This window comes from Tiliqua scincoides, chromosome 1 (assembly GCF_035046505.1).
Source record: "Tiliqua scincoides isolate rTilSci1 chromosome 1, rTilSci1.hap2, whole genome shotgun sequence".
Taxonomy (NCBI): Eukaryota; Metazoa; Chordata; class Lepidosauria; order Squamata; family Scincidae; genus Tiliqua; species Tiliqua scincoides.
In genome coordinates this window covers 158,032,451-158,058,657 of record NC_089821.1, presented here as the reverse complement: position 1 = coordinate 158,058,657, position 26,207 = coordinate 158,032,451, and the positions used below count along the sequence as shown (strand labels likewise).

The window sequence follows — 26,207 nt, the reverse complement described above, 5'->3', positions numbered from 1 at the left end:
GGTGGAGTTTGGAGACACTTTGTGGTAAGTTGGACACAGCTCATAGCATCTAATAATGGTTCTAGGACTAATGCAGGGAACACTAATTCAAAAAATTGAATTTTCCCTATCCAAACTCCATACTAGCAGTCATAAAATGAAATAGACAAACACAGATCTATAGGAATATAAATCTGTATTGCTGATTTTTTAAATACATGAATACATTTGATTTTTCCAAGTCTTTAACTGAGCATGAGGAATATATCACTTTGCTGCTCCTGCATTTAAATCTAGGTTTCAAACTGTACATTTGTATGACCTGGGAAGGTTGGAAGACTTTTGCAGGAGGGCTGAGAGCTGGCATGGGGCTCTAGGAGTGATCCACTTGCACTACAAGAAAACCAGAATTTGGATCAGCCCTCAGTTTCTCTTTCCAAAAGCCCAAGTGGGAATTCTGCTAGCAGCAGTTGAAGAAATGAGCTGTGGGCCATTTACCAGGCAAAGAAATGAGGAGTAACGAAGTGAGTATCTGAGGGAAAGGACCAGAACTCATGCAAAATTAGTCTTTAAATGTGCATCTGCCCCAATGCACAGGTTCTCTCACTCTCCATACTTGCAAAACAAAATTATTTGGTGCGGTGAGTGGGTGGGGGAGGTGTTATCCAAAATGCACTATGAAAAACCCTTTACTAGTTCAAAAAGTCTGAGACACCCTGATTTAACTACAACAATGTCAGCTATTAGTCTGCTTCAGCTGTATTTATTCTTCTGACCTTTACAAAGGCTTTGCCATCTACGCTAAGCCTGTTTGTTCCAGCTGAACACTTTGGTAACTCATTTTACAGATATATCTCCCTAGCTTGTGTGAATACAGTGCAATTCAGATTAAATGGCATGTAGGAAAACAGATAAGGGCAACTTATTAATACAGAAATTCAGGAAACTCAAGGGCTTCGTTACACAAAATGACATCGCCAATATATTAAGTCATTTTACACAAGTCTCTCATGCACTTGCCGTCATGTGCAATATTCCTCACAAGCATTCCTCAAGCTTACTATGCACATATCTCCTTTTATACATATACAAGGAATTAATTCATATACCGTTATTTTGATTGCCTTTATAGACTGCTATTTTTTTTACAAAAGCAACAGGAACTGACTGGGCCCCTAGACTTGCAGGGTGATTACATTATTTGCCCTCGTACCATGATGTGGGAATATGTTCATAGGCATAAGTGACAATTTATTCACAACATCTGTGCAGATTGCCATTTTTAAAAAAGTGTGTGCAGTGGACTTCAAAAGAACAATACAGTTACAAATTATTTAATTTCTTACTGCAATGACACACTCAATGCATGTTTTTATTTTGGGCTTTTACCTCCTTGAAAAATATTTCTACTCCCCTTTACAGCTCACAATGTACAATAGTAGAATTAAGAATTAAAAATAGATTCTACTCTTCTGCTATTGTGAGCAGAAAAGGGGATTACAAATATTTCAAACATGGATGGAGCTGCAATGCTACTTTAAAAAAAAGAAAAAAACACTGTCATAAATCCTTGCACTAGCCGGTGAGATTTGCAAGCTGGCTAGATGGAGGAGCTGATGAAGTAAAAATAAAATGCCCTGAGAGCAACCTAACTAGAAGCAGTCCCTACCTGCTATATATTGACATTTCTCTAACAATCCCCAGTCCTTACACTTGCAAGTAAGCAAGTATGTGCTTCTCCCTGAGCTCCCAACAAATGGGTCACTCAGTGACCAGTGCAAAAAGACCGAGTTTTCTGTGTGCTTGGACCTCAATAAGTTTGGTGGATGAGGTCATCAAGTTATCCGACTGGAAGAGTAGAACCCAACTCGTCACTCTAGCCCACTCTAGCCCTGTCTAGGATGAAGACAGGTTTTCTATCCAATTGGCAGATGCCTGCCAATCCTGAAGGAGAGGTAGCTATCTTAGACAGGAAGCAGGACTCCAATTCACAAAGAAATGTGTTTCCTAAGTAATGGAAGTTCAAAAGACAAAAAAGGACAAAGGTTGCTTGCCAGCAACGCTTTAGGCTGCTGTACTTGCACAGGAGCTTCTGGGATGTGCATGATACAGAAAACTATATCGAAAATAAGGGAACACACACCACAACCCATTTTTTTTCCAAAACAGATTTTGTTTCAGTTTGCTAAAATTAAGCACATAGTTAACAGAATAATTTTTCTGCACTGTAAAGGAAACCAATTACATTTTCTATATTCATCAATTGTTCAAAACAGCTTGACTGATGGATGCATATCTTTATAGGGTTGTCTCCAAAGAAAGTTCATCATGGCCAAGGCCCACTGGAATTTGTAGAACTTAAGGAAAATCACCAACTAACTTGTCTAATTGATTTCAATCATACAGGTAGCCTAATCCTAAATTGTGCTGGTACAGCCAGGCCGCAAGGCCTGTGCTGTATCTGTTACAGTATATGCCCCATGCAGTAAGGCAATTTGGTGGCTGGATAAGGCAAGCCTACCAGACTGCTGATGTGCGTGCCAAACATAAGCATACCTGTCAGACAATGGGGCAAGGGCCAATCAGGGCAAAGTGTTGAGTCATTGCACAGAACAAGGAGAGATGGGAAAAGCTGGTGCAATCCTTGCCTAGGATGATGCAATGTCATTCCTCAGTGATGAGGTCATGGTGCCCCCCCCCCCACTGCCTGACAGGAGTATAAATGTCCAACAAGCACACTCCACTGGTGTGGGTTGTAGGAGTGAGTTGCTGCATGAATCTCTGCTGGACTGACACCTGATTTGCTGACTATTTGGACTGTTTGCTGGACTGCCTCTAATTGCCGATTTCTGGAACTGCCTTCTACTTGTAAATACTGCCTGTAAATAGACTCTGGTGCTGGTACTTCCCTGGGTCTTGCCTCCTTTGTTTGGCAATCTCCCCTGTGCTCTGAGCACCACACGCTGCAGCGGCAGGTTTGCGCTTCTGCTTTCTCTCTGTTTTGCCCATTATCTCTAACAGTACCGAATGCAACTTAGGAGGTAGCTGGAGGTCTCCTCAAGGTAAATGGATATATTTCCCCTTATTGCATGTAAAACCCCAGCTGTCCCTATGGGTCTTCTCAGATCTGTGCCAGCTACATAGATGGTACAAATCCAGGAAGCCTACGTAGGGCTGCCCAAGCCAGGAGGAGAGGTTAGGAAATGGCGAAGGAGGTCTCCGCCTTCCCCATCCCCTCCTGGGCTTGATCCTTCCCCTGTTCTACCCTTCCCCACGCAAAACAGCCCTTCCCACCTACTGCACACCCTCCTACCACGCTCTCCATGCCAACCAGCACAACGTAACCTGTGATAGCCGGTGCAGGATCAGGATCCGGTGCACACCTTTGCATCGGCCCTGACTGCTCCTGAGTAGGTGCAAAACGTGCCCTCATAATTGCTAGTTAGTCATAATTGCTTTTCTGCAGATACAGCCCAGCATGCTAGAAAGAATGAACAACTCTAGCAGAAACAAGAATACAAGTAAAAATTCAACCACCGCATACCTGGTGCAACTGCCTTGAATTTCTTCAGGAGACGTATGTGTGTTTCCGGTTTGATTGTACTATTCACAACTTCGGAGCAGGCACAGTTCTCAAGGAGTGTGAAATAATACAGTAAACGCTGGTGATCTCTACCTTCAATAGTAGGGTACACATATTTTGCCATGTGCTCGTGAAAGGCTTCAGGGATGGTTTTCAAAGTCTCAAAGAGACCAAGGCTTTGAGCTCTGTCTTCTATTGCAGTTGTGGATAAGCTGTGTGGGAGAATGGAACGTGCCTGGTCATTCTAGTGAAGTGACACTAAGGCTTGTCCTTTTACAAGTCAATTTCGGTATTAACAATTTTACTTTTAGAATTTGCACTTGCTACAGGGACGATAACATCAACAACTCTGACACGATGCATGGCAGGATTCATCACGAGGGACTTCACTTTGCAGCATCAGTGAAATCCCAAGTTGTTGACTACAAACAAACTGATTCAAGTGAGGAACAGAATATTTACAGAGACAATTATAACCAGTCATTAGGCTTAAGAGCAGGTTTTCCTGCTGACAGCTCAAGTTCAAGTTGTTTGCTCATAATTTTATTTTACTGAATCTCTCATCAAGTCAGGAGTTCACATTCTTTTTCGATTCCTAAGATAAATATACCTTTTAATAGCTCTTGTGGGAAGGTTGCCTACTTTACCAAACAGGTGTTTTATTTGTGTTTGGGGCATTATAGGCTTCTAACTTCAAGGCTGAGCATTTAAACCTTGCCCTACCACCAATATCACTGGGCAAATAGTTTCTTTACTGCTGCAGTATTGGCCTGACATCTCAGCAGATTTTTCCCCTCCAGTTGAGCTATGTGGCTGCCTCACAACCTGTTGACTGCTGGAATCACACTGGAGAAGGATGGTATTGGATTACTGGTTCATGATGTCAAAAAGGTCCTAAAGCATGAACTGACAAATTGGCTTTTCCTCTTGACTGTCGTTCTTTAGTTTATGTGTGCAGGGGTGGGCATTTTGGTGGGGGATAGTGGAAGTGACTTTGCCAAGTGCAAGTCAAGATGGGTTTCTTCCACTCCCTGCTCTAAGCTTTCCAACAGTATTTTCCTCCGCCAATGCAAAGATTAACGAAAACAGAAGTGAAGAAAGCCCCACAAAACATATAACATTACATGGGCAGATCTTAAGATTAAGGATATTCATAATAGTTACAGACTGTGAGATTTAAGTATGTGCAACACAGTTACCACATATTGCTCAACAGGGTAAATCAGTGGTTCTCACACCGGGACCCACATTTTAGAATGAGAATCTGTCAGGACTCACTGGAAGTGATGTCATGACTGGAAGTGACATCATCAAGCAGGAAAATTTTTAGGAATCCTAGGCTGCAGTCCCACCCACACTTACCCAGGAGTAAGTCCCATTTACCATCATTGTTAAAAGGATATACATAGTAGTTTGTTAAAAGTACAGGTCTGTCACATTTCCCCAAATGCAGTCACATTCCATGGTAGCATCAAGTCAAATAGATTCAAAATAAAATATTGAAATGAATGGGGACGCACCTGAAATTGGCTTGTGACCCACCTAGTGGTTCCCAACTCACAGTTTGAGAAACACTGGGGTAAATCAATTCCTCTGTTGCTATGTACCATGCCAGTATGCCCAAGCTGCAACAAACTCAGAGAATGCAACAAGTATGCCTGCATTCACTTCAATGCACTTCACTTCAATGCCCTGACCAGGATTCCTTGTTCTTGGTCCAATGCAACGACATGAGTTCAAGCAAACAGTTGTGCACCAAATATTAAATTGATTCTATTTGATCAGTGATTTTGGTGCCAATATTCATGTTCTACTACCAAAATCAATATTCGACTGCTGAAGAGCATGACCTGACATCTTGTTCCTGCTGATTAAAAGAAAACTTTTGAATGCTCACTTGAGTTCAGCCTGTCAGGAAACTCATCAATAATATTAAATCAATTAAGCAAGCTGCTGTACTCACCCACTGTCACTGAAAAGAAATTCTAGATGCGTCATGTAAACTTCCCAGAGCGGGACACTATAACGCTGAGCCAAGGAGAGAGCAATTCTGTACACGTTTTCCTCAAGCGTTCTGTTCAAGAAGAACCACAAATATCATGCAAATATAAAATAAAACAGTTTGATTAGGTTGCCAGAAAATATTACATAGGAAAAATGCTTAAAACTAGGTCAGAAAAATGATCACCTTTTCCCCCTACACAGGTCCAACAGCAAAAATCTCATGCACTCTGATAATTTCATGGAGCAGAATATATTAGAATGTGCTGTATTCCCTTGCTACTTCATAAAGTCAGATACAGAAATCTAACCTAAGACCAAGTATCAGGAATCCAAAGCGATCAAAGAAAGAAAATTAACACTTGCCGTTCAATAACCCATAAAGGGTTATTAATATACTCGAAACATGAGATCATGAAAACTATTTATGCGTTTAATAGAGAACTTTGTCAAGCTTCAGTATGCACTGCAAATAAGAATTAAAACCCCTCTAGTTCATAAAAACAAGCGAATCTGAATTATCAGATTAAGACAACAACTCGCCTGCTCAGATCTGAGAACAGGAAAACCTTCTGGTGTATAATCAGTGTCTGTGCCTATGCATCAGAGCTGCTGGATGGTGACCACAGGTAGCAAAACAGAGGCTTCAGAAGTCAGTATCAAAGCTCTTTTTGATATTCCTGGTTTGAGACTGGACTTCAAAACAAACAAGATAAATAAATGCATCACTATTCAAACGTGAAGTTGATCTTAAATCAGGAAATCGAAGACGATCATGGGAAGGTTTCAAGTCTGGGTGTCATTCATCATCCAGCTGTATCCAACAAGAAAGCATCTTAACAATAGGTCTGAACAGGACAATCACTGACCCCTATAAAAGCTTCAAGGTCAGGTCTACTCACTGTTCTGAGCAAGTCTCTGTTCCTTATGCTATCTGTGAACTTTGATTTCTCTCTACATTGTCTCCAGTTAGAAAGGAGGAGGAGGGGGAGATGAGCCTAAAGGACCCCTCCCTTAAAGTAGCACATAATGTGAGATTTTTAAATAGATGTCTGTTCCTTACGCTCAAGGAGAAAGTTTTTTTTTAAACTTGCATTTATTAAATATACAAAACAGAAAGAGGCACACAAAAGTGCAGAAAAGAGGTACAAGAGTGCATCAAGTATGAACAAACTGTACATATTGATATGCCCAAATCAGGCATTAGATTATCTATGGAGATAGAACTCAGTGACTTGCTCCTCATAGGATGGCAAGGCAGACAGATATATGATGAATCCATCCACAAAATGAGTTGCACATATTCACCACAAAATGAGTGACAAAACGCAACTTCAGTCTAAATCCTCTGTGGCCACGCTAAAAATGCTAGCTTTATATGAAAGGCTCTGACATCTTAATACTTCAGTCCCTGTCAAACCACTTGACAGCTAGCATTGTACATTTCCCCAGTCTAAGAAAAGTCACAGAGGGGATGTAAACAACGATGCATAACAAAAACCAAGCAGTGGCGCTCCACAGCTTTTGCAGACAGAACTAATTTCTCCCTTCCTGGAGAGGTCAGAGATTGAATCTTGAACCCTTTGCATGCGCAGAACAGGCTTTACTACTGAACTACTGCCAATTCCCCATGTTGGAAATTCAAGCAAACCCGCATTGTGCCTTAACAAGTGCTATGTCTAAAAATATACACACTTGAAACAAACTCTGGGTCCTTCAAGAGCAGTTCAAAAAGTTCATTTGCCAAGGAGTCTCTTTCTGAAAGGTGTGAGATTAGCTGCTGAAGCACAAGAAACAGGTAAAAATATCCGCACCAACAATTTCTTGCGTTTATTGATTCATTTGGCTGGACAAAACACTTCATCCGACGAAAGTGGTTGGGGAAAAAAAAATCCCATTAACAACAACCTTGCAAAGCAAGCTATGACTAATAAACCTTTCTAAAGGTCAGTGCTGCTGAAAATTTACTTCCCTGATTTGAATTTTAAATAGGTCAGGTTAAAAAAAAAGAAAAAGATACAAAGCAGATGCTACTTACTCAGCCAGACCCAATATGGTTTCCCTCTTGTACTGCAGATCTGCTGTAAACCTCTGTACATCCACGCCTTTGCCAAGGCCTTGAAGAGTCTGAGCTTGAGTGAAGTCCAAGAGCCGTTCATTGTAGTACTGCAGGTGCTTGATGAGAGTTGCTGTTTCATCAGACCAGCCTGCACGGCTGGACTGGGTAACATGCTTCGTGACCATTTGAATTAATTCTTTTGGATCAGCCTGTGGAAGCAATTCAAAATACACAGAAAGTTACGAGTGTCAAGCCAAGCTAAAACGATGCAGATAACATTTTCACTGGTCTTGCACACAACCCACCTCTCTTTAAAAATTTACAAACTGTAGTTCAAATTCCATCTTTGCACAAACTTTCTTTCTCGTCAGACTCTACTTGCTGCTTCTGCCTCCCTACAACAGCAGAGGATGAAAACCTCTCTATTTACCTCACGTTGTGGCTTCTCTTATTTATTTATTTTATTTTTATTATAAAGGCTAAAAAGATAAAGGTAAAAAAGGGGGGGGGGTCAAGACAAAAGAAAAGGGAGGAAAAACAAAACTCCTTGTGGCTTTTCTAGGCTACTGCCAAGACTTTCAGATCCTCCACAAAGCCACAGCCCAACTATCCATCCACCCACACATCTCACAAAAAACTTACCAGGTTGACAGTACTCTGGGAGGGCCAAGATGCAGCATCTATATTACCCTGCCACTGTTCTCACATATTATTATTACTGAGAATATTTACACACTGCTTTTCTTTGCAAAGTAATTTTATTTATAGCAAAATAAATCAATGGTTCCCTGATCCCAAAAGGCTTACACTCTAAAAAAAAAAAATACAGAAGTGATATCAGCAACAGCCACTGAAAAAGATGCCATGTGGGGGTGAAGGACAGTTGCTCTTGCTCTTAAACATTAAGAGGCACCAATGTTGTAAGCCACATATACAAAAGCACATATACAGTCATGCCCCTGTATCCATGGGGGTTCTGTTCCAGAACCCCCCACGGATAACTGAATCTGCAGATACAAGGGAATGTCTCTCAGCCTCTGGAGGCAAGGGGTGCTCAGCTCGCCTTGCCTTCAGAGGCTTTTTGAGGCCCATAGAGGCTGTGCATGACCACCCGTGGCCACTGAAGGCCTCAAAATGGCCAAAAAAGCAACTTCTGGTTTTATGATAATTTTTAATGCCTTATAAGGTATTAGGAGCTTCCCTGAGCATCCCAATGCCTTATCCCAATAAGCATCCCAATGCCTTATAAGTCATTAAAAATGTCACTTCCAGTTTTATCAGAAAACTTATCATAAAGTTTTCCAGTTTTAACTTCCAGTTTTATTAGAAGTCACTTTTTTTGGTTTCCTACCTTTCTAAGGCCCGCAATAGCCGCAGGTGGTTGCTAGTTAAGCGAAACTGTGGATACAGAATTACAAATTCTTCACCTGTGTCCCAAGGAACACTAGTGTGTCATGAGGAAAAAAAATCAAAGGCAAAGCACAATGCTTATCTGAAGGCTGCTACTGTCTTCAGTTCTTCTTAACAGTCTCTGCTGGATTTGGGCAACTTGGGCTCACTTCCACATCAGGACTGATGGGATCATTCAGTCATTCTTGATTAAGAGATGTAGCCAAATTACATGTCCTGAGAGGGCAGGGCAGTGGATGGACTCATACAACACAAAATCACAGTGTGTTCAGCTAAACCATAGTTCTACATTATGTCTGAACACAAGCCTTCTCGCAAAGAGTGGTTTGTTTGGGATTGCAAAACCACAATTTGAAATCACAGTTTGAAGCTGGTTTGCAAGTCACAGTTTGTGATAACTGTGGTTTCTTGATATGTCTTAATTCATAGACAATTGACAAAATCTGAGTTAGTTTTTCTGCTCCACAGAAAGAGGCTGCTGAGTTATGGAGGTGGGAGATAACTTAATAAGTTGAATTCTGAGCAGACAGCAAAGAAAAGTAGATAAGTCACTATAAATCATCGTTTTCCTGTTGTATATCTGGAAGTTCAAAGCATGCTGTGGGTTTCTTGATCATCTTTAGTACAAATTATGGTTTCATGTTGTGTCTGAACCCAGTCAGATACTCATGGAGAAACACACAAGGTGGCTGCTCTAATGGTAGGTGCTCCTAGATATAAACCTTTTGGGATGGCTATAATCTGCATTTTTAAGAACTACGTTTCAGCTGTCCAAAGTTTGGAGAACATAGTAACAAAATTTTAGAAGGCATCATACAATTGATGCTAATGAAGTCAAGGACACTATAAAAGCAGACCTTGTACTTAAATACATTTTATCAAAATTAACAAAAGGAAGCAAATTTCTCCTTTATTTAGCGAAAGTAGCTCAACTCAGTATTTGCTTTGCATTGCATACTTTGATAGAAGAGATTAGCAAATTCCCAAGATAACTAAAAAAAAAATGGAATAATAGCTGATTTGTGATCAGATATTCCCAACTTTATATTCGACACAGATAGATAAGGAACAACTCAAATATCAGTGTACTTTTACCCCCTCCAAATAATGACTGAAAGGGCTTTATTTTCCTCAGGGGCAGCTTATAATTTAATTGCATTGAGTTTTGAAAAACCATTTTCAGTAAATGAAGAAAAAATAAATGATAAGGACAAATGTGGCATATAAAGTATAGCTTTTGAAAAGGATCTTCACCAATTGATCACTGTGCTGTTTTAGCTCATCTGATTGACAAGTACACAAGGCTAAAAAATCAAAAATTATATGTTGCTTTTCTGGATCTTAAAGGAGCCTTTGACTCCGTTAATAGATCGCTGCTATGGAACAAACTAGTTAAACTCAATATAGACCCTAGACTTCTGACTCTTATTCAGAAACTTTATACAGGCATCATCTGCCAAATTAAATTTACATCTTCGGGGAAATTGACCCCCAAAATTCAGGTCGAAAGGGGAGTGAAACAGGGGTGCATTTTAGCACCCACTCTTTTTAATCTTTTTCTACACGATTTTACCCCCTTTTTGCTTCAGATAGATGGACATTTTTCCAAACTAGGTTCAATGCATATTCCAGCATTGCTTTATGCAGATGATGCAGTGCTAGTATCCTGTACACTTATTGGACTTAAGCGACTTTTAAATAGAACTTCTGACTATCTGAAATGTAACATACTTGAACTGAACTCTCAGAAAACCAAAGTTATGGTCTTTTCAAAATCATGGAGCCCAGGTACTTGGTCTATTGGAGGGGAGAAACTGGAACAGGTCAAAAGCTTTAAATACCTTGGAATTCACTTCCGCTACAATCTTTGCTGGGGTACTCATCAAAAATTGGTTACCAACTTGGCCCGTGTCACTTTGCAGAGCACCAATCGATTCTTTTTTAGTCAGGGCAATCGTTATATACCAGTTGCTCTCAAGGTATTTAATGCCAAGGTATCGGCAAAGCTCCTGTACGGGTGCCCTATCTGGATTAGCTCTATAAATCACACCCTTGAGAGTATCCAAGCTAAATTTTTGAGGGCTATCCTGGGTTTACCTAAATCTGTACCATACTCTGCATTATGTTTGGAGACCGGACAATCGCTCTTAGTATCAAGAGCATGGCTTTTAACCATACGCTATTGGCTTCAATTACATTATAACGTGAAACCAGGCAGTCTCCTATCCAGAATGCTATCTGAGTCTGGTTCTTCTAAATGGTATAGCCAAATTAAATCAAAAATTGAATCAATTGGTTTTTCATTGGATTTTTTAAGTTTCTATCCATTCCCTGGAGTTTATCAAAGGGTAAAGCAAAGAATGCGAGACATTGAGGCACAAAACCTCTTTGAACTTGCTTCTAGAATTTGCTCCCCTCTTAATTTCTCTATCCCGCTAAAGTATGGGCAAATGGCTCCTTATCTGAGTATTCTGATCAACCCTTCTGAACGTCGTGCAATCTCTTTGGCAAGATTCAATGTGTTTCCATCCAAGGTCACAGAAGGCAGATATAGGCAAATACCATATAAAGAACGCCTCTGCCCTTGTAATTTGGGAAATGTTGAATCAATCATGCACATTCTTTTTTATTGTCCTCAGCACACTAGACCCCGCCACACTTACATGACTCCACTTCTCAGCAAAATGAATGGGCTTTCGGATGAGGCAAAACTGAAGTGTCTCCTAAATGACTGCTCATCAGATGTGCTAGAGGGAATTTCTAAATTTTTACTTTCGGTGATTTCTAAGCCTTCTTAATGTAATTTGTCAAAAATGTTGATATTTTATGTTGAACTGTAAATGTTTTATTAGTAATTTAGTATCTTAACTCCGTTTTTGATAAACGGGATTAGGACTAATTATGTTTGCTTTTATGATTTCTCTGTCTATGCCTAATAAAGGTTTATTCATTCATTCATTCAAGTATAGCAAGATGGAGAATGGAAATTAACCAGGAAATGCCCAAAATGATTTCCTTCGGAAAAATTCTGTGCTATTTAAATTAAATAAAAGTACAGGCTGAGTCTCATTATTTGTGAGGGTTCCCTTCCCAGAACTCAGTGAATGGCAAAAAAGGCACTAAAGCAAATCAATTTAAAAAAGAAAGTTCCTTTGATCTGATTTAAAAACAGCCTTGCTGACCTTTGTGATGTTAAGACAGAGTCATTAGGCAGACAATCCATCAATCAGTCTCTCTCCAGGACAGCCAGCTTCCTCCCCTTCACCCAGAGCAAAGTGATCTTTCTTTCACATGGTTGGGGGGGGAAGGGAGGGTTCGCTTTGCCTTGGAGAAAGAATCAGGGGACTGCCCTCTCACATTAACAAGGCTATTGTTAAAAGACTGTTTTCTATCTCAACTTAATGAGAAGGGCCCTTTAAATTAAAGGAAATCTGTGGACTCTACGGATAAGTAGGTTATACCTGCAATCCCTTGCATGACTCTCTCTACAATAGTAAGAAAAGCAGTTTTTGAAACTTATTTTAAAGGGATGCATTTTTCCCCTTCTCTAGGGATCCGCACATTCCTTTTCATTTGCAGGGGCCATTCGTGTTGAGTCAAATCGTATATTAAAAATTCGTTTATAACAGGGTTGTACCTGTACAATGCTATGCATGTTTACTCAAATATAAGACCAATTATGTGCAGTGCAGATGAGTATGCAGAGGATTACAGCATTGGTGGGCCAAACTTCCAGCAGTGAAAAATAGGACAATTGCGTGGCTTACATTTAATTCAGATATAATAAAGAATGATCTCTCTCTCCCACCCCCTTTAAATTAAAGTTGGAAACTTACTTAGGTCACATATTGTTAATCCTTCCACAGAGGTATTTCCAAAAGCACTTGCAGAAACATACTATCCACTTTCTTTCTTACCTTCCTGTAGGCTGCCCTGACTCCAATGGATCTCCTCAGACCTACACCAGTTCTTTTGCTGATGTAAGTCTAAGGAGTCCCCTGGACATGATAATATATTACCATGGTAAAGGGGTTGATAACGGGGTGGGGGAATAGGAACCTGGCATACACTGCTGATACTGCTGAGATCCCCCCCTCCCATCTTCTGCCTTGCTATAGGTCCACAATCCTCCCCCAAACCACCCAAACTGCTCTGCTTTTGGTTCAGTGGCCTGTTGCTGCTGGTGTGGGTCTCCTGGCTCCTGCACTATCAGCAGCAAGCAGTTCACTGTCAGAGTGGCTCAATGTGATAGTGGGCTGACCTTACACTGACAGATCTAGCAATCAGTCAACATGAGGTTCTGATAGGGTTCAGCCATTTGTCTAGTATCTGTATTGTGCTTTTGATGTTTTATATTGTGCATTATTGTTTTTTCAGAATACTCACTGTAAGCTTCCTCACAAGGCAGGAACTAGACACATACACACAAAAAACTAAGACCTATTGAGCTCCCAGTAACTTACTGAAGGTCTGTTTTGTAGCTTAGAAAATGCTGAGCTTGGACATACTAAAACTAGGGAATTGTCTCTTGCCTTTCATGACAATTCTTCCTTGGAGAGAATCCAGTTAAAGGTCATTATATCCTTAAATATATAGATTAAGTTTATTCTGTAGAATTCCAACATTTATAACAAAAGCTATTTGCCAGTGCCAGGGTATACACCATGGGTATATGGTGAAGTGAGAAAATATTATCTTTTTCCATCCATCACAAATCTTCAATGTATCACTCAAAAACGAATTTTATTAATCTGTTTTTGCCTGAAAGCTGTCATAAGATAAAGGAAAATATTGAAGGGTATCCCCTGAAGAAAATGTTTCCCTGGCTCCAATCAATTTTTTCTCCTAGGTTATTGCAAAAAAATAAGATGCTTTCAAGTTGGTAAGTTTAACAGCTACATATGGGGTATCCAGTTCTCTTTGGAATTTTTAGGTTTTCTTGCAAAAAATATAGTTGCCGCTAATAGCTTCCCTAATGAGACAGATGCAACATCCCTTATTTTCTGAAATCTCTCTCAGTGGCTATCCCAATACACTATTATTATTAATTATTATTAACTGTATTTATATACCGCTTTTCAACAAAAAGTTCACAAAGCGGTTTGCAGAGAAAAATCAATTATCTAATGGCTCCCTGTCCCAAAAGGGCTCACAATCTAAAAAAAAAAATGCAAAAGAACACCAGCAGACAGCCACTAGAAAAGACACTGCTGGGGTGAGGTGGGCCAGTTACTCTCCCCCTACTAAGAAGAGGAGCACCCACTTGAAAAAGTGCCTCTTACCTGGATTTAATCAAGTCAACTTTCTCAAATAATTGCAAAACCCAAATGTCCCACTCCACTCTGCTCCAAAGGATTATCATTGATACATTGCCTTTAACATTTATTGATACATTTACAACAAAGATGTATGATTTTACACAACTGAATTTTTAAACTCAGAATACAGGTGGAGTCTGTTTGACCATGGATTTTTCATCCACAGATCTGGCTAAACGCAGGCCCCTGGGACCCACACTGAGCCAGACTAGGCTCCATCTGAACCCTCTGAAGGCCTCAGAATGGCCTTTTATGGCAACAAACGTCACTTCCGGCTTTTCTTCGGGTGGACGCGCACTGCTTCTGCAGGCTTCAGAAAGCCCTCTGAAGGGGACTGGAGCACAGCTCCAGTTCTCTATGGAGGGACAAAGGGGTGGAAAATCACAGATTTCATTGTCCACATTTTTCTGTATCAGCAAGGGGAGAATCGACTCCTCGCGGATATCAAGGCATCACCTTTATTTACCAGGGTTGTCTATTTCTATTTCAGTTATTTAATTCTTGGTGACATTGTATAAAACACCATTTGATCTGCAGATAGTCTGATCTTATGATGCAATTCCACAAACTTTCACCACAATAATACTTAGGTTGTTCTGAATCAATACTGCTCAATTGAGAAAGTGCAGTAGGACAAAAGTAAGTACTTCCAGCTTATTCCTCTTCCGAATACCAAAGGATTGTGATATAAATTCATTTGTTCTGACACCTGCCCTTGGTATGGCAGTCACTACTGATCCATAGCCATATGATTTAACAATTCAGGTAGAAAAGACATACAAAATTATGCAGGGGATGGACAGAGTGGATAGGGAGATGCTCTTTACACTCTCACATAACACCAGAACCAGGGGACATCCACTAAAATTGAGTGTTGGGAGAGTTAGAACAGACAAAAGAAAATATTTCTGTACTCAGTGTGTGGTTGGTCTGTGGAACTCCTTGCCACAGGATGTGGTGATGGCGTCTGGCCTGGACACCTTTAAAAGGGGATTGGACAAGTTTCTGGAGGAAAAATCCATTACGGGGTACAAGCCATGATGTGTATGCGCAACCTCCTGATATTAGAAATGGGCTCTGTCAGAATGCCAGATGCAAGGGAAGGCACCAGGATGAGGTCTCTTGTTATCTGGTGTGCTCCCTGGGGCATTTGGTGGGCCGCTGTGAGATACAGGAAGCTGGGCTATTTGGGCCTATGGCCTGATCCAGTGGGACTGTTCTTATGTTCTTATGTAAAAGATCCCTCCAAACTATTAAGGGCCTCCAGAGTACAGGAGGACTCCATCACATCAAAATTCAGACTGAAGGAGCCAAATTTTTATGCAATGATGGCTAAGTTTAAGAATTCACAGCTCTCTGCCACTGTCTGCCAGGACAAAACAAGGTTATCTGTGAACATCCTATGCTCTTTCTTGGGGGGTCTGATCATGCAACCCAATCTAGCAGTACATATTTTAAAATCAAAATTTCAACATTACAGATGACAGGGTTCCCTCTTTAATTCATTCCTACCTGGTTTGGAAATGACAGCCATGTACTGCCCCCTTCCAAGAATCTGGAGTTTGACTTTATTTCAAGATACAGGCAAGAGTGTAATAAATCTCAGCTACAAAGGTTTAAACATTCTGTTGGGAAGGCATCCCCCCACCACACAGAATAAGAGGACTATCTGTTTCCTTTCAGAGATATGGGTTTATTTATGAAGGCTCTACTGTTTTGCTTGCTTAAAGAGTTATATTGGAGCTTCAAACTGGGTTTTCAGAGAAGCTGAGACTGTCCTGCAGTACAACTGGCTTTGTTTGCTCTGTTTTCATTTCAAAAAGCAGTCTCAGATTTTTGACATCATCAACCAATCCTTTAAGTTAGTAAGTATAAGTATGCCAAATCTCCAAATAGTTGAAATTGTGAAATTTAGTAGTTGCCCTTTTTAAAAAATGGTAAACACATTACTTAACTTTCATTGAGGCATAAAGAAAGCCAAGTAAAATCTAGTATTATACATGGTACCTTTAATAAAGGCAGTGTACCCATTCTCACCCACTGTAAAAGGGGCATAATTCAAATTATAGTGTGTTGCAACTCAGGAATACAGCAGTTAGCAGCAACTTATTGCTCACCAGTTAATCACACCTTATTGTATTAAGATGAACACTCTGATTCCTCCAAACACACACCATGGGCTTTGCATTTCTTATACATTATTTAGGAAAGGGCTTCTAAGCCCATCTGCCATTTCTTCCTCATTTCTTAAAAACCGGATGGCTTTTACACCCACTTTCCAGGTAAGACTTAAGTGTTTAGAGACGACTTGAAGATTCTTTCCATTTCTAGCTCTGAATGAGCAAGCTAAGCATCCATTTATGTTCACCAGCCTAATTTTGATACTTTTTGAGATCGTCATGCTGGATAGTGCTCAACTGAGAATTGGCGGCTAGAGATTATGGTCTTAAAGCAAAAGCACATGCTCGTTCCCCTAAGAGGAAGTAAAGCCAACTGAGTGAAATAAAACTCAGACACCCACTTGAAAGTGTCTGTCAGTTTACTTGCTGATGGGAGCATGGAAAGAGGCAGAATCTTCAATGAGACGGGAAGTTTCAGGACAGTAATTAGCACAGCAGAGTTTGTCTTGGCTGGTTGCATTCTATGAGCTGGGAGAAGGATTAAAAATTAGACTTTATGGTTTCCAGGGTAGAGGAAAAGCATTGGAGCCAGTCCACATGGTCAATAATATTCTGTGAATATTGCCCAAGTGGATCTATGCATGTGTTAAATCTTCAATGGCTTTAGCACATCCAATTAACAACAATTCTATATATATTTCCTATGCCACTACTCTACCCACTTTCTACTATTTGCTGTGGTGCTGTAAATGTGGGCTGAGTAGTAAGTTTAGTCAGCTAAAGCAACTGCACTAACTGTTTGCTTCTTTCAAGTTATTTAACGTGATGTGCTATTTCAAAGTGAAAGTTATCTGTATGTTTCAGGTACAAAATAATCAGGGTAATCTTTAAAAAAAACCTTATGCATACAGGGTCTCCAGTTTAAAAAATTCTAGATCACAAAAACCCTCTGAAATAAATCACATATATAAAACAAATAAAATTGTCTCCCTCCTGAAAACATGCAAGGAAGAAGACAGGGAAATCTCCTTAGGAAAGGAGTTCTAGAGCTGGAGTATAGCTCTAGAAGTACAGCTCACTGAGGCAGCTCTAGACCTTATAGCCATCCTATGTATATCAGACTGCATGGGCACTCAAAACAGAGAAATCTTAAAGCATAGAAAGAATCTGAATTATCTGTAAATTTTAGTACAATGTGTCAGGCAATATATTAGTATATCTAGTTTTCAGAAGAGTTATTGCTTTTGCCAAGTCTCCCCACTGTGTGTGCCAAATTGTAGCACATGATTGGTCTAGGCATGCAGCAACAGACAGTGCCAAAAAGAAATTCAGAAAGAAAGGCCTCTTTCACCCTGGATAAAATCTGCTTTTAGCCAGTCTTGTATTAATGCCTGCCTATATCCCGATTACACAATCCCAGACCTTTAATACATTGTGTGGTAAATAATATGCACAGGCACTGGGCTTTGAGATGCCTTGGTATATGTGGCAACAAAGCAGAGCACACTCTGCATCTGTGCAGGACTCATTCTGCGCAGCCTTGAAATATGCTGAGTCTTTGCCCAGTGCTGGAAAACAACAGAATGTTATAGAGAAGTGGCCTTATCTAAGAATGTGTATTGCGGTTAAGCTAGAGAGCCGGCAAGTTATAGCCGGTTCCCTGGCAGTGTAATTTTGGTATGAATAAAGCTTGCAGGAGGCGGGGCGGGGTCTCAGATCTGTTCCAGCTTCAAGCCTCGCTGATGCATCTCTACATTCAAACCTGTCTGCCGGCTCTCATTCATTTTGCTCTGATTTCATGCCCTGTTCATAGTCTCAACTTTCTCAGTGTACTCTGCACTCCCGCCAGGCAACAAAGTCCAAGCTTTGTGTGCCTCCCAAAGCAGTGCAGAACTGCTACACATGGTTTACAAATCTGAATGCCTCCCAAGCACAACCAACCTAAAAACCATCTTAACCTAATAAAGGAACCTCCGCTTTAAGCCAGCAATTCTTTTGTTTGCTAGCCAAGTTGAGGCATCCCCCTCTAACTCACCCAAGGCCTTGGCCAATACTTGGCCACTGCTTGTTACACCATCTTCATTCTACCTGTTTCTTCTCAGAAAGTTATTCATAGGACCATCCTGAACCAGTCATTCAGGCCGAGAAATCCTCTGTGTGAACAGAAGTAACTGGGGTCCCAGGGCAATCCCACCAACTTGCAGCATGACCACCATGTACCTGTCCAAGCCCCTGATATTCAGTCTACCTTGCTCTGACTCAGCAGAACTAAAGACACATATAGAAGAATGGGGCACACAGCGCCAAATAATCAGTTAAGAAAGTTGACCACCACAGGGAATAACTCTTCCCCCTCTCCCCTGTGATTTCAGGCAACCTGTTTTGGTTCAAGGAAGGTGGCTTTCCTAATTTCTCCTTCTTTCAAAGGAGGGATAAAATATGGCAAATAAATAAATGTGCCTGTTCCAAAATTGAGCCTTTACGGTTTGGCCAATTTAAATTAGCCAGCTTTTCTCAATCCCTCCCACTTTCTCTTCAGCCTCATTTCTCTTTAATACTCTGTGGATTTCCAGGAAAAACCAGCACACTGTATATGTGCTAAGTCATCAAGATAGCATCTTCTCACTAATCTCCCATAGATGCTGCAGGTCCAGCTTTCCTTCCAGCATCAGCTCCCTAGGAAATCTCAGTTATTGAGACTATGTTGCTTTACAGGCTCCCCCCCCCCCATCTTCTGCTGTTGGAAGTAACCTCAGTAACCATGCATTCATTTCATTAACTTTAGGCTCTAATTATTTTTTTCTCCAGGACCAGGCTGGGTGGCAAATATGTCATGGACAGGGTCAAAACTCCTTTAATATGCATGTCTTGAGGTACATGTGTGAGTGTTAATACACATATACCAGAACTCTTGTGCCAACAGTGTTTCTTCATGAGATGGAAAGTGAACATCCATGCATATACTATTCTATCTTCCTTCCCTGCCTTCACCCCCTCCAGTTCCTACCCCTGTTATACTTTGCCAGGAGTGTCCAAACTTTTTGACAGGAGGGCCACATTATCTCTCTGACACGGTGTCAGGGGTTGGAAAAAAAGAATTAATTTACATTTAAAATTTGAATAAATTTACATAAATTAATATATTAGAGATGGAACTTGAATGAATGAATGTCTTACAATAGCTCAAGGACTATAAAAGACCTTGCACAAAGCCAGGCTGGCCTCTCTTTCGCTGCCACTGCCGCTTCACAGATGTGAAACAGCAAGCAGTGAAGGGAACCCTCTTCCTGAGAGCAGTTGGGTCAGGCCAGCACAGGCTCTAGTAAGTCTTCAGAGGGCCATAGACTCATTGGAGACAGAGGGCTCCCTACAGGCTGGATTGAGGGTCCCCAAAGGCTGCAAATGGCTCCTGGGCTGGGGTTCGGGCACACCTGTACTATGCTGTAAGCCACTGCATGTCTATATCTCTGTATCAGTATATCTATACTGTAAGCACCTGTCCTTGCACACTATATAAAAGCACAACATATACAGATGATGCTGTATTAGTACTTGCACAGCTGAACATACTGCAGCACTCATGTAGTTGGGCATAAAAATAGTATAAGATATGGGTTTACTAGACAATCGCAGTAAGACACCAAATGGTATTATCTGGATTCTAGTGCCTGGGACATCTTTTTTGTCCCTAGCCTTCAGCATCAAGCCTTAATAAAAGTACATGGACTATTGTGCTATATGACTGCCTAAGATGTTTCCCCATAGTTCTTTCTTCAGAAAGAAAAGTCTTTCATACATTCATGAAGGCACTAAATTCAGTTGGGAGATTAGGTTTGCACTAACTTGAGAGTTAATTTTAAAGCAGGTCTTTTCAAAAGAGAAAATTTATTAAATTTTCTAAAAGCCCCAACTTAAAAAAAAAATCAATTAACTTAAAAACACCCCTTTGGTTTTTAATCTATCTTGTTCAGATCGTCAGCTGAACACAGGAAACACATATAGTCTCACACACAGTCTCTTTATACCTGTGACTGAACATGCAGAAGCCAGGCTTGGGCCAACAGGCAGAATCTCATTTCCTCTTTGACATGTTCTGTTTACAGGTTGAAACTAATTATTCGCATGGGTTCTGTTCCAAGCACACTTTTGAATGGCAAAAAACGCAGTATAGCAAATCAATTTAAAAAACAAAGTTTCTTTGCTCCACTGATTTAAAAGCAGCCTTGCTGACCTTTGTGATGTAAGATAAGAGTCATTAAGAAGACAATCCATCAATCAGTCATCCTCCAAGAGCTTACAAAGGCGCTTCACTCAGCCCCTCCCTAGTTAGTTGGCAACCTTCAGTCTCGAAAGACTCTGTTATCGTGCTCTGAATAGTGGTTCTGGAACAGCGTCTAGTGTGGCTGAAAAGGCCAATTCAGGAGTGCCTTGAAAAGGCCTCCGTGTCTGCCCCCCAACACAGGATGCAGTGCACATCCCAAAGGCATGGCTACATCAGCACTGAAAAGTTGGATAGTATTAGGACCTAAATATTCTGGAAGCAAGCAAGTGAGCAATTAATATTGAATGCTGATTTTGGAGAAAGCAAATGTTCAATAGTCATATACAATCCCTAGGAAAAAAAATGGATTAATCCATGCTATGGTTAAAAGTATCAGATGGGATATCACAGACTTCTCTGGCCTGCTTTTCATGGAAAACTAAAGGTTAAACATAAGAGAGACCCTGCTGGATCACCCTGAGGTCTTGTCCAGCATCTGATTTCCACCACTGGCAAATCAGATGCTTCCTCAAATGCCGTAAGTAGGATGTAATGGCAACATCCCAGTCCCCTAGTTTGTCCCCAACACCAGGAGGTGCTGGAGGATATTGCCTCTGAACATGAATACTTTGTTAACTATCAAAGCTAACAGGCATTGGTAGACTTATCCTCCATGAATCACATTTCTTCTCAAAGCCATCTAAGAAGTGGCCGTTGCTCTGGGCAAGCAAATTCTATATGCTTACTATATGTTCTATGAAATAGTACCTCTATGTGTCTGTGCTGAAATTACTGTCAAACCATGTCATTCAGTGACCCCAAGATGTCAGGGAAAAGAAAAATCTATCCACTCTTTCCATTCATTCATAGAAGGACATGTCTTCTTCTGTGACATTCAAGTTTATGTAGGAGCTTTTGGTGAGACTTTGTTAAAAGCCTTTTGGGAGTCCAAATGTATAAAGTCTGTTGGATCACCACTATCCTTATGCTCAACAACAAGCAGTTTTTCTAACCAATCTGGCTTCAACAATTTGGAGCCAAATTTGGGTCAACAAGTCTGGGACAGGCTTCCCAGAAAACTCATGTATTCCTTTTTTAAAACTCCTGTTACATTGGCTCTCTTTCAAGCCCTTGGTAAGAAGGCCGATATTAAGCACGACATAGCATAACTTGTGATCAATTTTTTAAAATGGAAAACATTCCTTTTTATATACCTGCTAGGTAATAGTAATTAAAAGCACATAATCCATTTTGGCCAACATCTTATTAAGCAGTTGTTTCTTCAGATGAAATGGTAATTATGCAGCTTGGTTCGAGTAAATGAGACTTTACCCGGAACTGCCTTAGCACAGACACTGGATATACAGTACAGGTTTTATATTGCATATTAATGGGTAAAACAGCTGAAAACTGACCCTGTAGAGGGGATGACATTTGTCCTTGAAACATGGTGCCAAATGAGCATAAATCTGCAGACTGTAGTAATAACTTGCCAGCTGGAGAGATAAAGCAGAAGGAGGTTGCTTTTCAAAACACTTGTTGGCATCTACGACCTAGGAGGAAACAGAAGAGAATTAGCCAGAATGTTACAATGGCAGGCATGCCATCTTTTCAGTAGCTGCTCCTGAATGACAATAATGACAGTGGTGCCAAAGAACAGATTCTGGGCAAAGGAGGACATGAAAAGCAGATTTTTGTTCAGTCTACCTGGATAATGAAATCTTTATTTAGATATTATATTATTCTTTTCCTCCAGAGAGAGCAAGGCTATTTCTCTCCATCTGACACTCACATACACTTGATGAAGCAAGGTAGGCTGAGAGATAGTGATTGTCTCAAGGTCACCCAGTCAGCAATACAGGTGAATGGCGCTTTAAATACAGATTACCCCTCTCTAAGCATAAATCCCTTTATCATCGAACCACACAGATAATTTGCCTAAAAGCTTTTCTAACAATATGATCTAGACCCAGCCCACCTATTCACAAAGGAGTCCTGCCACCACACAGTCTATCAAATCCCTTTTACCACCCTTGTGCCTTCCAATAAGCGTCTTTGCCTGTTTGGGGCACCAATTGCAAAGGGATACAATGTAGCATTCCTATTTTGGCATCTGTACTGAACACAAAGGGCAGGATTGTACCCAGACACTATTAGACACATTTCAGTTTCATTTATTAACAGAGAAACAGCCGTACTATTTCAGAGTAAGTTTAACTATGCCTAAAAATATCAGTTAGTTAATCCAATATTAACTGTTAATGAGATGGCCTCCTGTCAACATCAATTAGGTTCCCCCCCCCCACTACCATACTTCCTCTGCTAGTCATTCCCCTGGTCCTTTTATTCTAAAATAGGTGGAATGAAGAAGGAAAAGAAGAAACAACAATAACAGGGAGTGGCCATCACAGAATTAAGAGTAATCTCACTAATGCCTCTACTCTGACTTGCATTGGTTTTTCCCGATCTCAGAGGAAGTTTGTTTCCAATCCGGCTATCTGAGATTCTTGATTTCTGTTGTATAAAAGCAAAAATGCTACACACTACACCTGGGAATTACCACTGTTACCAATGTCTGGAAGTTACCACTGAATTACACAGGCTCATGAAGAGTCCTCTCTCTACAACTGGGAAACTGATTGAAGATATGAGGGTAATGAACACTGCAATAGGAACTATAACCCATTCTACATGGAAATAAGGTCCTTAAAATTCAATATCTTTAGCTGAAGGATCCCAGGTTGAAGAACTTGGAAAGGCCAAGATCCCGAAGAGCCATCTCAGACTCCATATATACTATGATGTTAGGCGCATGATTGGGTCTGACGGAACTTCTTATATCCAAATATTATTTCTATCCTGTGCAACAGATGTCATGTTGATGTAGTCAGATTCTGTACTACAAATTTTCAAATCAACTGGTTCACAAGTTACTACTGACTCAGCTAATTTAGCGTGGTTTGCAGCAATAATCTAAAACTAGTCTCCAGAATATGCTGATACTGAACATTTTAAAAGGAGATGCCTAAAGCTCTGTATTAGGAAGAAGTCTGACAAACACGTCCTTGTGAAGGTCACACATATGTGCATCAACTACTCAGGTAATTTGAAACCCCAAAGCACATATGCTTTGCTATAGTCTTAAAAGTAGTATGACTCTGGAGATTTTTACCACCTGCAGAAGTGTCCAACCGAACTTTCAAGCGTGCCTATCAACTAAATTGGAATTACTGGTGGACATAAACAGCTGAGCAAGTTATGCTGAATGTGAAGCAGTTACCAGTCTCCCTCCAGAACATCTGCTGAGGTTTACTTTAAAATGTAGCAACACAGAAACTCAGCACTATGTTGCCTTGAAACATATTGTGCTCCGTCCCCAAAGGGAATCAGATTCAAACCAAAACCAAGCAAATACAGGATTGATTAAAAGAGAAAAGTTTGGGTAAAAATAAACATCTGCCCCACATACCTGTGGCAATGCAAGTAGGTAAGCAAGAGACAAGGTCATGTCGTTTGGTAGAGCTTCACTGGCCAGCTGCAACAGCACTGCAACACAAAAAAAGAAAAGAAAAACTCTGACAACTGACTCCTCTGTCCTTCACACAACGAAAGTTCAGCATCTTTCTTGCTAGCCGTCTTTCACTAGACTGAAGTGTCCTGTGCACGTTAAACTAAACACTAATCAGTGCAGCCAGATAATGTGCAATTAAAACACAAGGCTGCTTGAGTTGAACTTCCAGCCAAAGTGTTTTATGCATTACTCAAACTAGATGAAATAATACAGTGGCAGATGTTAGACTGAATGGCTCAAACATGCCTCATGCTGATTTACAACACTTAAATCCGCTGGCTGTAAAACCAAAGCAGCAGTATAAATTATGAACAGTAAAGAAAACAGGCAGTAAAAGGTAGCATGAAATATGTTGTTCCCTACGGTCTGAACAGCTGCATTTTGTATTACCTCCTTGTTATGCAACACAAAGCCACTATTAATCAACTTTCTTATCAATAAGGAAAAGAAGCAGCAAGATTTCACAATTTTTGATCAATACATTTGAAAAGTATGGAAACACCTGAAAATATATAGCCAGACACAACAGAGGGTTGAGGTCCAGAGCAGGGGTGTCCAACTCATTTCATACAGTGGGCCAAATAGCATTCATGGTGACTGCTGAAGGCTGGAAGTAGCATCATTAAGAAGGAAGTGATGTCATTAAGCAGATGACGGTCAGAAATAAGTACTTGGCTCTCACATTAGGAATTCATTAGCTGCAAATGACAGGAGAGAGATGTGCACACGTTTTCAAGATATTGACGAGCCCGATCATCATGCCGGCTGCCCTTTCATCAGCATCTCTTCTGCTGAGGTGTAACTTTACAGCTCAGCAGCTGAGAGCTGGTCTGCAAAGCAACACCTTGGCAGAAGCGGCGATGATGAAAGGGTGGCCTGCATAATAACCAAGTGCTCCTAGCACCTTGGCAGTATCTTGATCTCTCTCGATCTTTCTCACCCCTTTTTGTCTGCTTCTTGCCCTGTAAGTATTCCCTGCCTTCTGAGGTCTCCTTCCGTCTTTCCCTCCCAGAGCCTTGTTAGACACTGTGCTGCTGAAAAGGCAGCACTGGGAGACCTCAATTATCATGGGGATGACAGATAGAGCTTCCAGGGGCTGCATCCAACCTGCATGACTAACATTTGACCCTCCTGGTCTAGAGCAAGCCTCAACTGTGGAGTATAGTGAAGTTGCACGGACAATTACTTCTGAATAATGATTTAGAAGCATAGAGCTAATATTATAGAGATCATGAAATTTTTCCCCATTCAAATACTATTTTGAGGATTATATTAAGAAAGACAGGACACTAATGGTAATACCTGACACTTTCCTTTCCCCCACTTGTTTGTCTTAGTTATATCCCTGGATCCTCTGTGCTTAGGGCTGCCATACAAACACTGGAAGTCTCTAGTCTCACCACAGCGACTAGTCCAAAAGGCTCACAAGCACTAAGCATGACATGTCACATAATCTGCCGGAATGAAATATCACTTGGTTCAATACTGCGGAGTAGGTTCTGCAGATAAGTGTTCCATTGGCAGGGTGAAAAACAAACAGCAAAGCACAAGACCCAGGCAGGAGCCCTAGAATTAATGTGAATTATCACTAGAAAAGCAGAGTGATGTTGAGGAAAACTTCCAAGGACAGAATGGCCATGGCAGTGCCATCGGCAAGGGATAAGGAAATGTAATGGCAACGAGAGAGTTTTTTAGGGTGCACTGAATGCCTAGAGGCCAATTAAGTGGACAAAAGGAGATCTGCAGGGTATTGGTGCAGCAGGAGTCTTATAGCCAACTCAGGGCCTAATCCTATCCAACGTTCCAGCACCAGTGCAGCCGCAATGCAGCCTTGATGTAAGGGAACAAATGTTCCTATACCTTGAGGTATAGGACTGTGACTGCCTCCCCACCATAGGATGCAGT

At 40.8% G+C, this 26,207-nt stretch overlaps 1 protein-coding gene across 2 annotated transcripts in view; it reads right to left on the bottom strand.

Annotated features, from left to right (window-relative positions):
• Positions 1 to 26,207, bottom strand: part of NBAS (NBAS subunit of NRZ tethering complex) — a 215,911-nt gene that overhangs the window by 40,116 nt on the left and 149,588 nt on the right. For both annotated transcript variants that reach the window (XM_066611939.1, XM_066611948.1), the window contains 5 exons: positions 24,201 to 24,277; positions 22,147 to 22,284; positions 7,602 to 7,831; positions 5,526 to 5,636; positions 3,524 to 3,774 (listed from right to left, as the gene is read on the bottom strand). In XM_066611939.1, the coding sequence (XP_066468036.1) occupies positions 3,524 to 3,774; positions 5,526 to 5,636; positions 7,602 to 7,831; positions 22,147 to 22,284; positions 24,201 to 24,277 (807 nt within the window). The remainder of the gene's footprint in view (positions 1 to 3,523; positions 3,775 to 5,525; positions 5,637 to 7,601; positions 7,832 to 22,146; positions 22,285 to 24,200; positions 24,278 to 26,207) is intronic.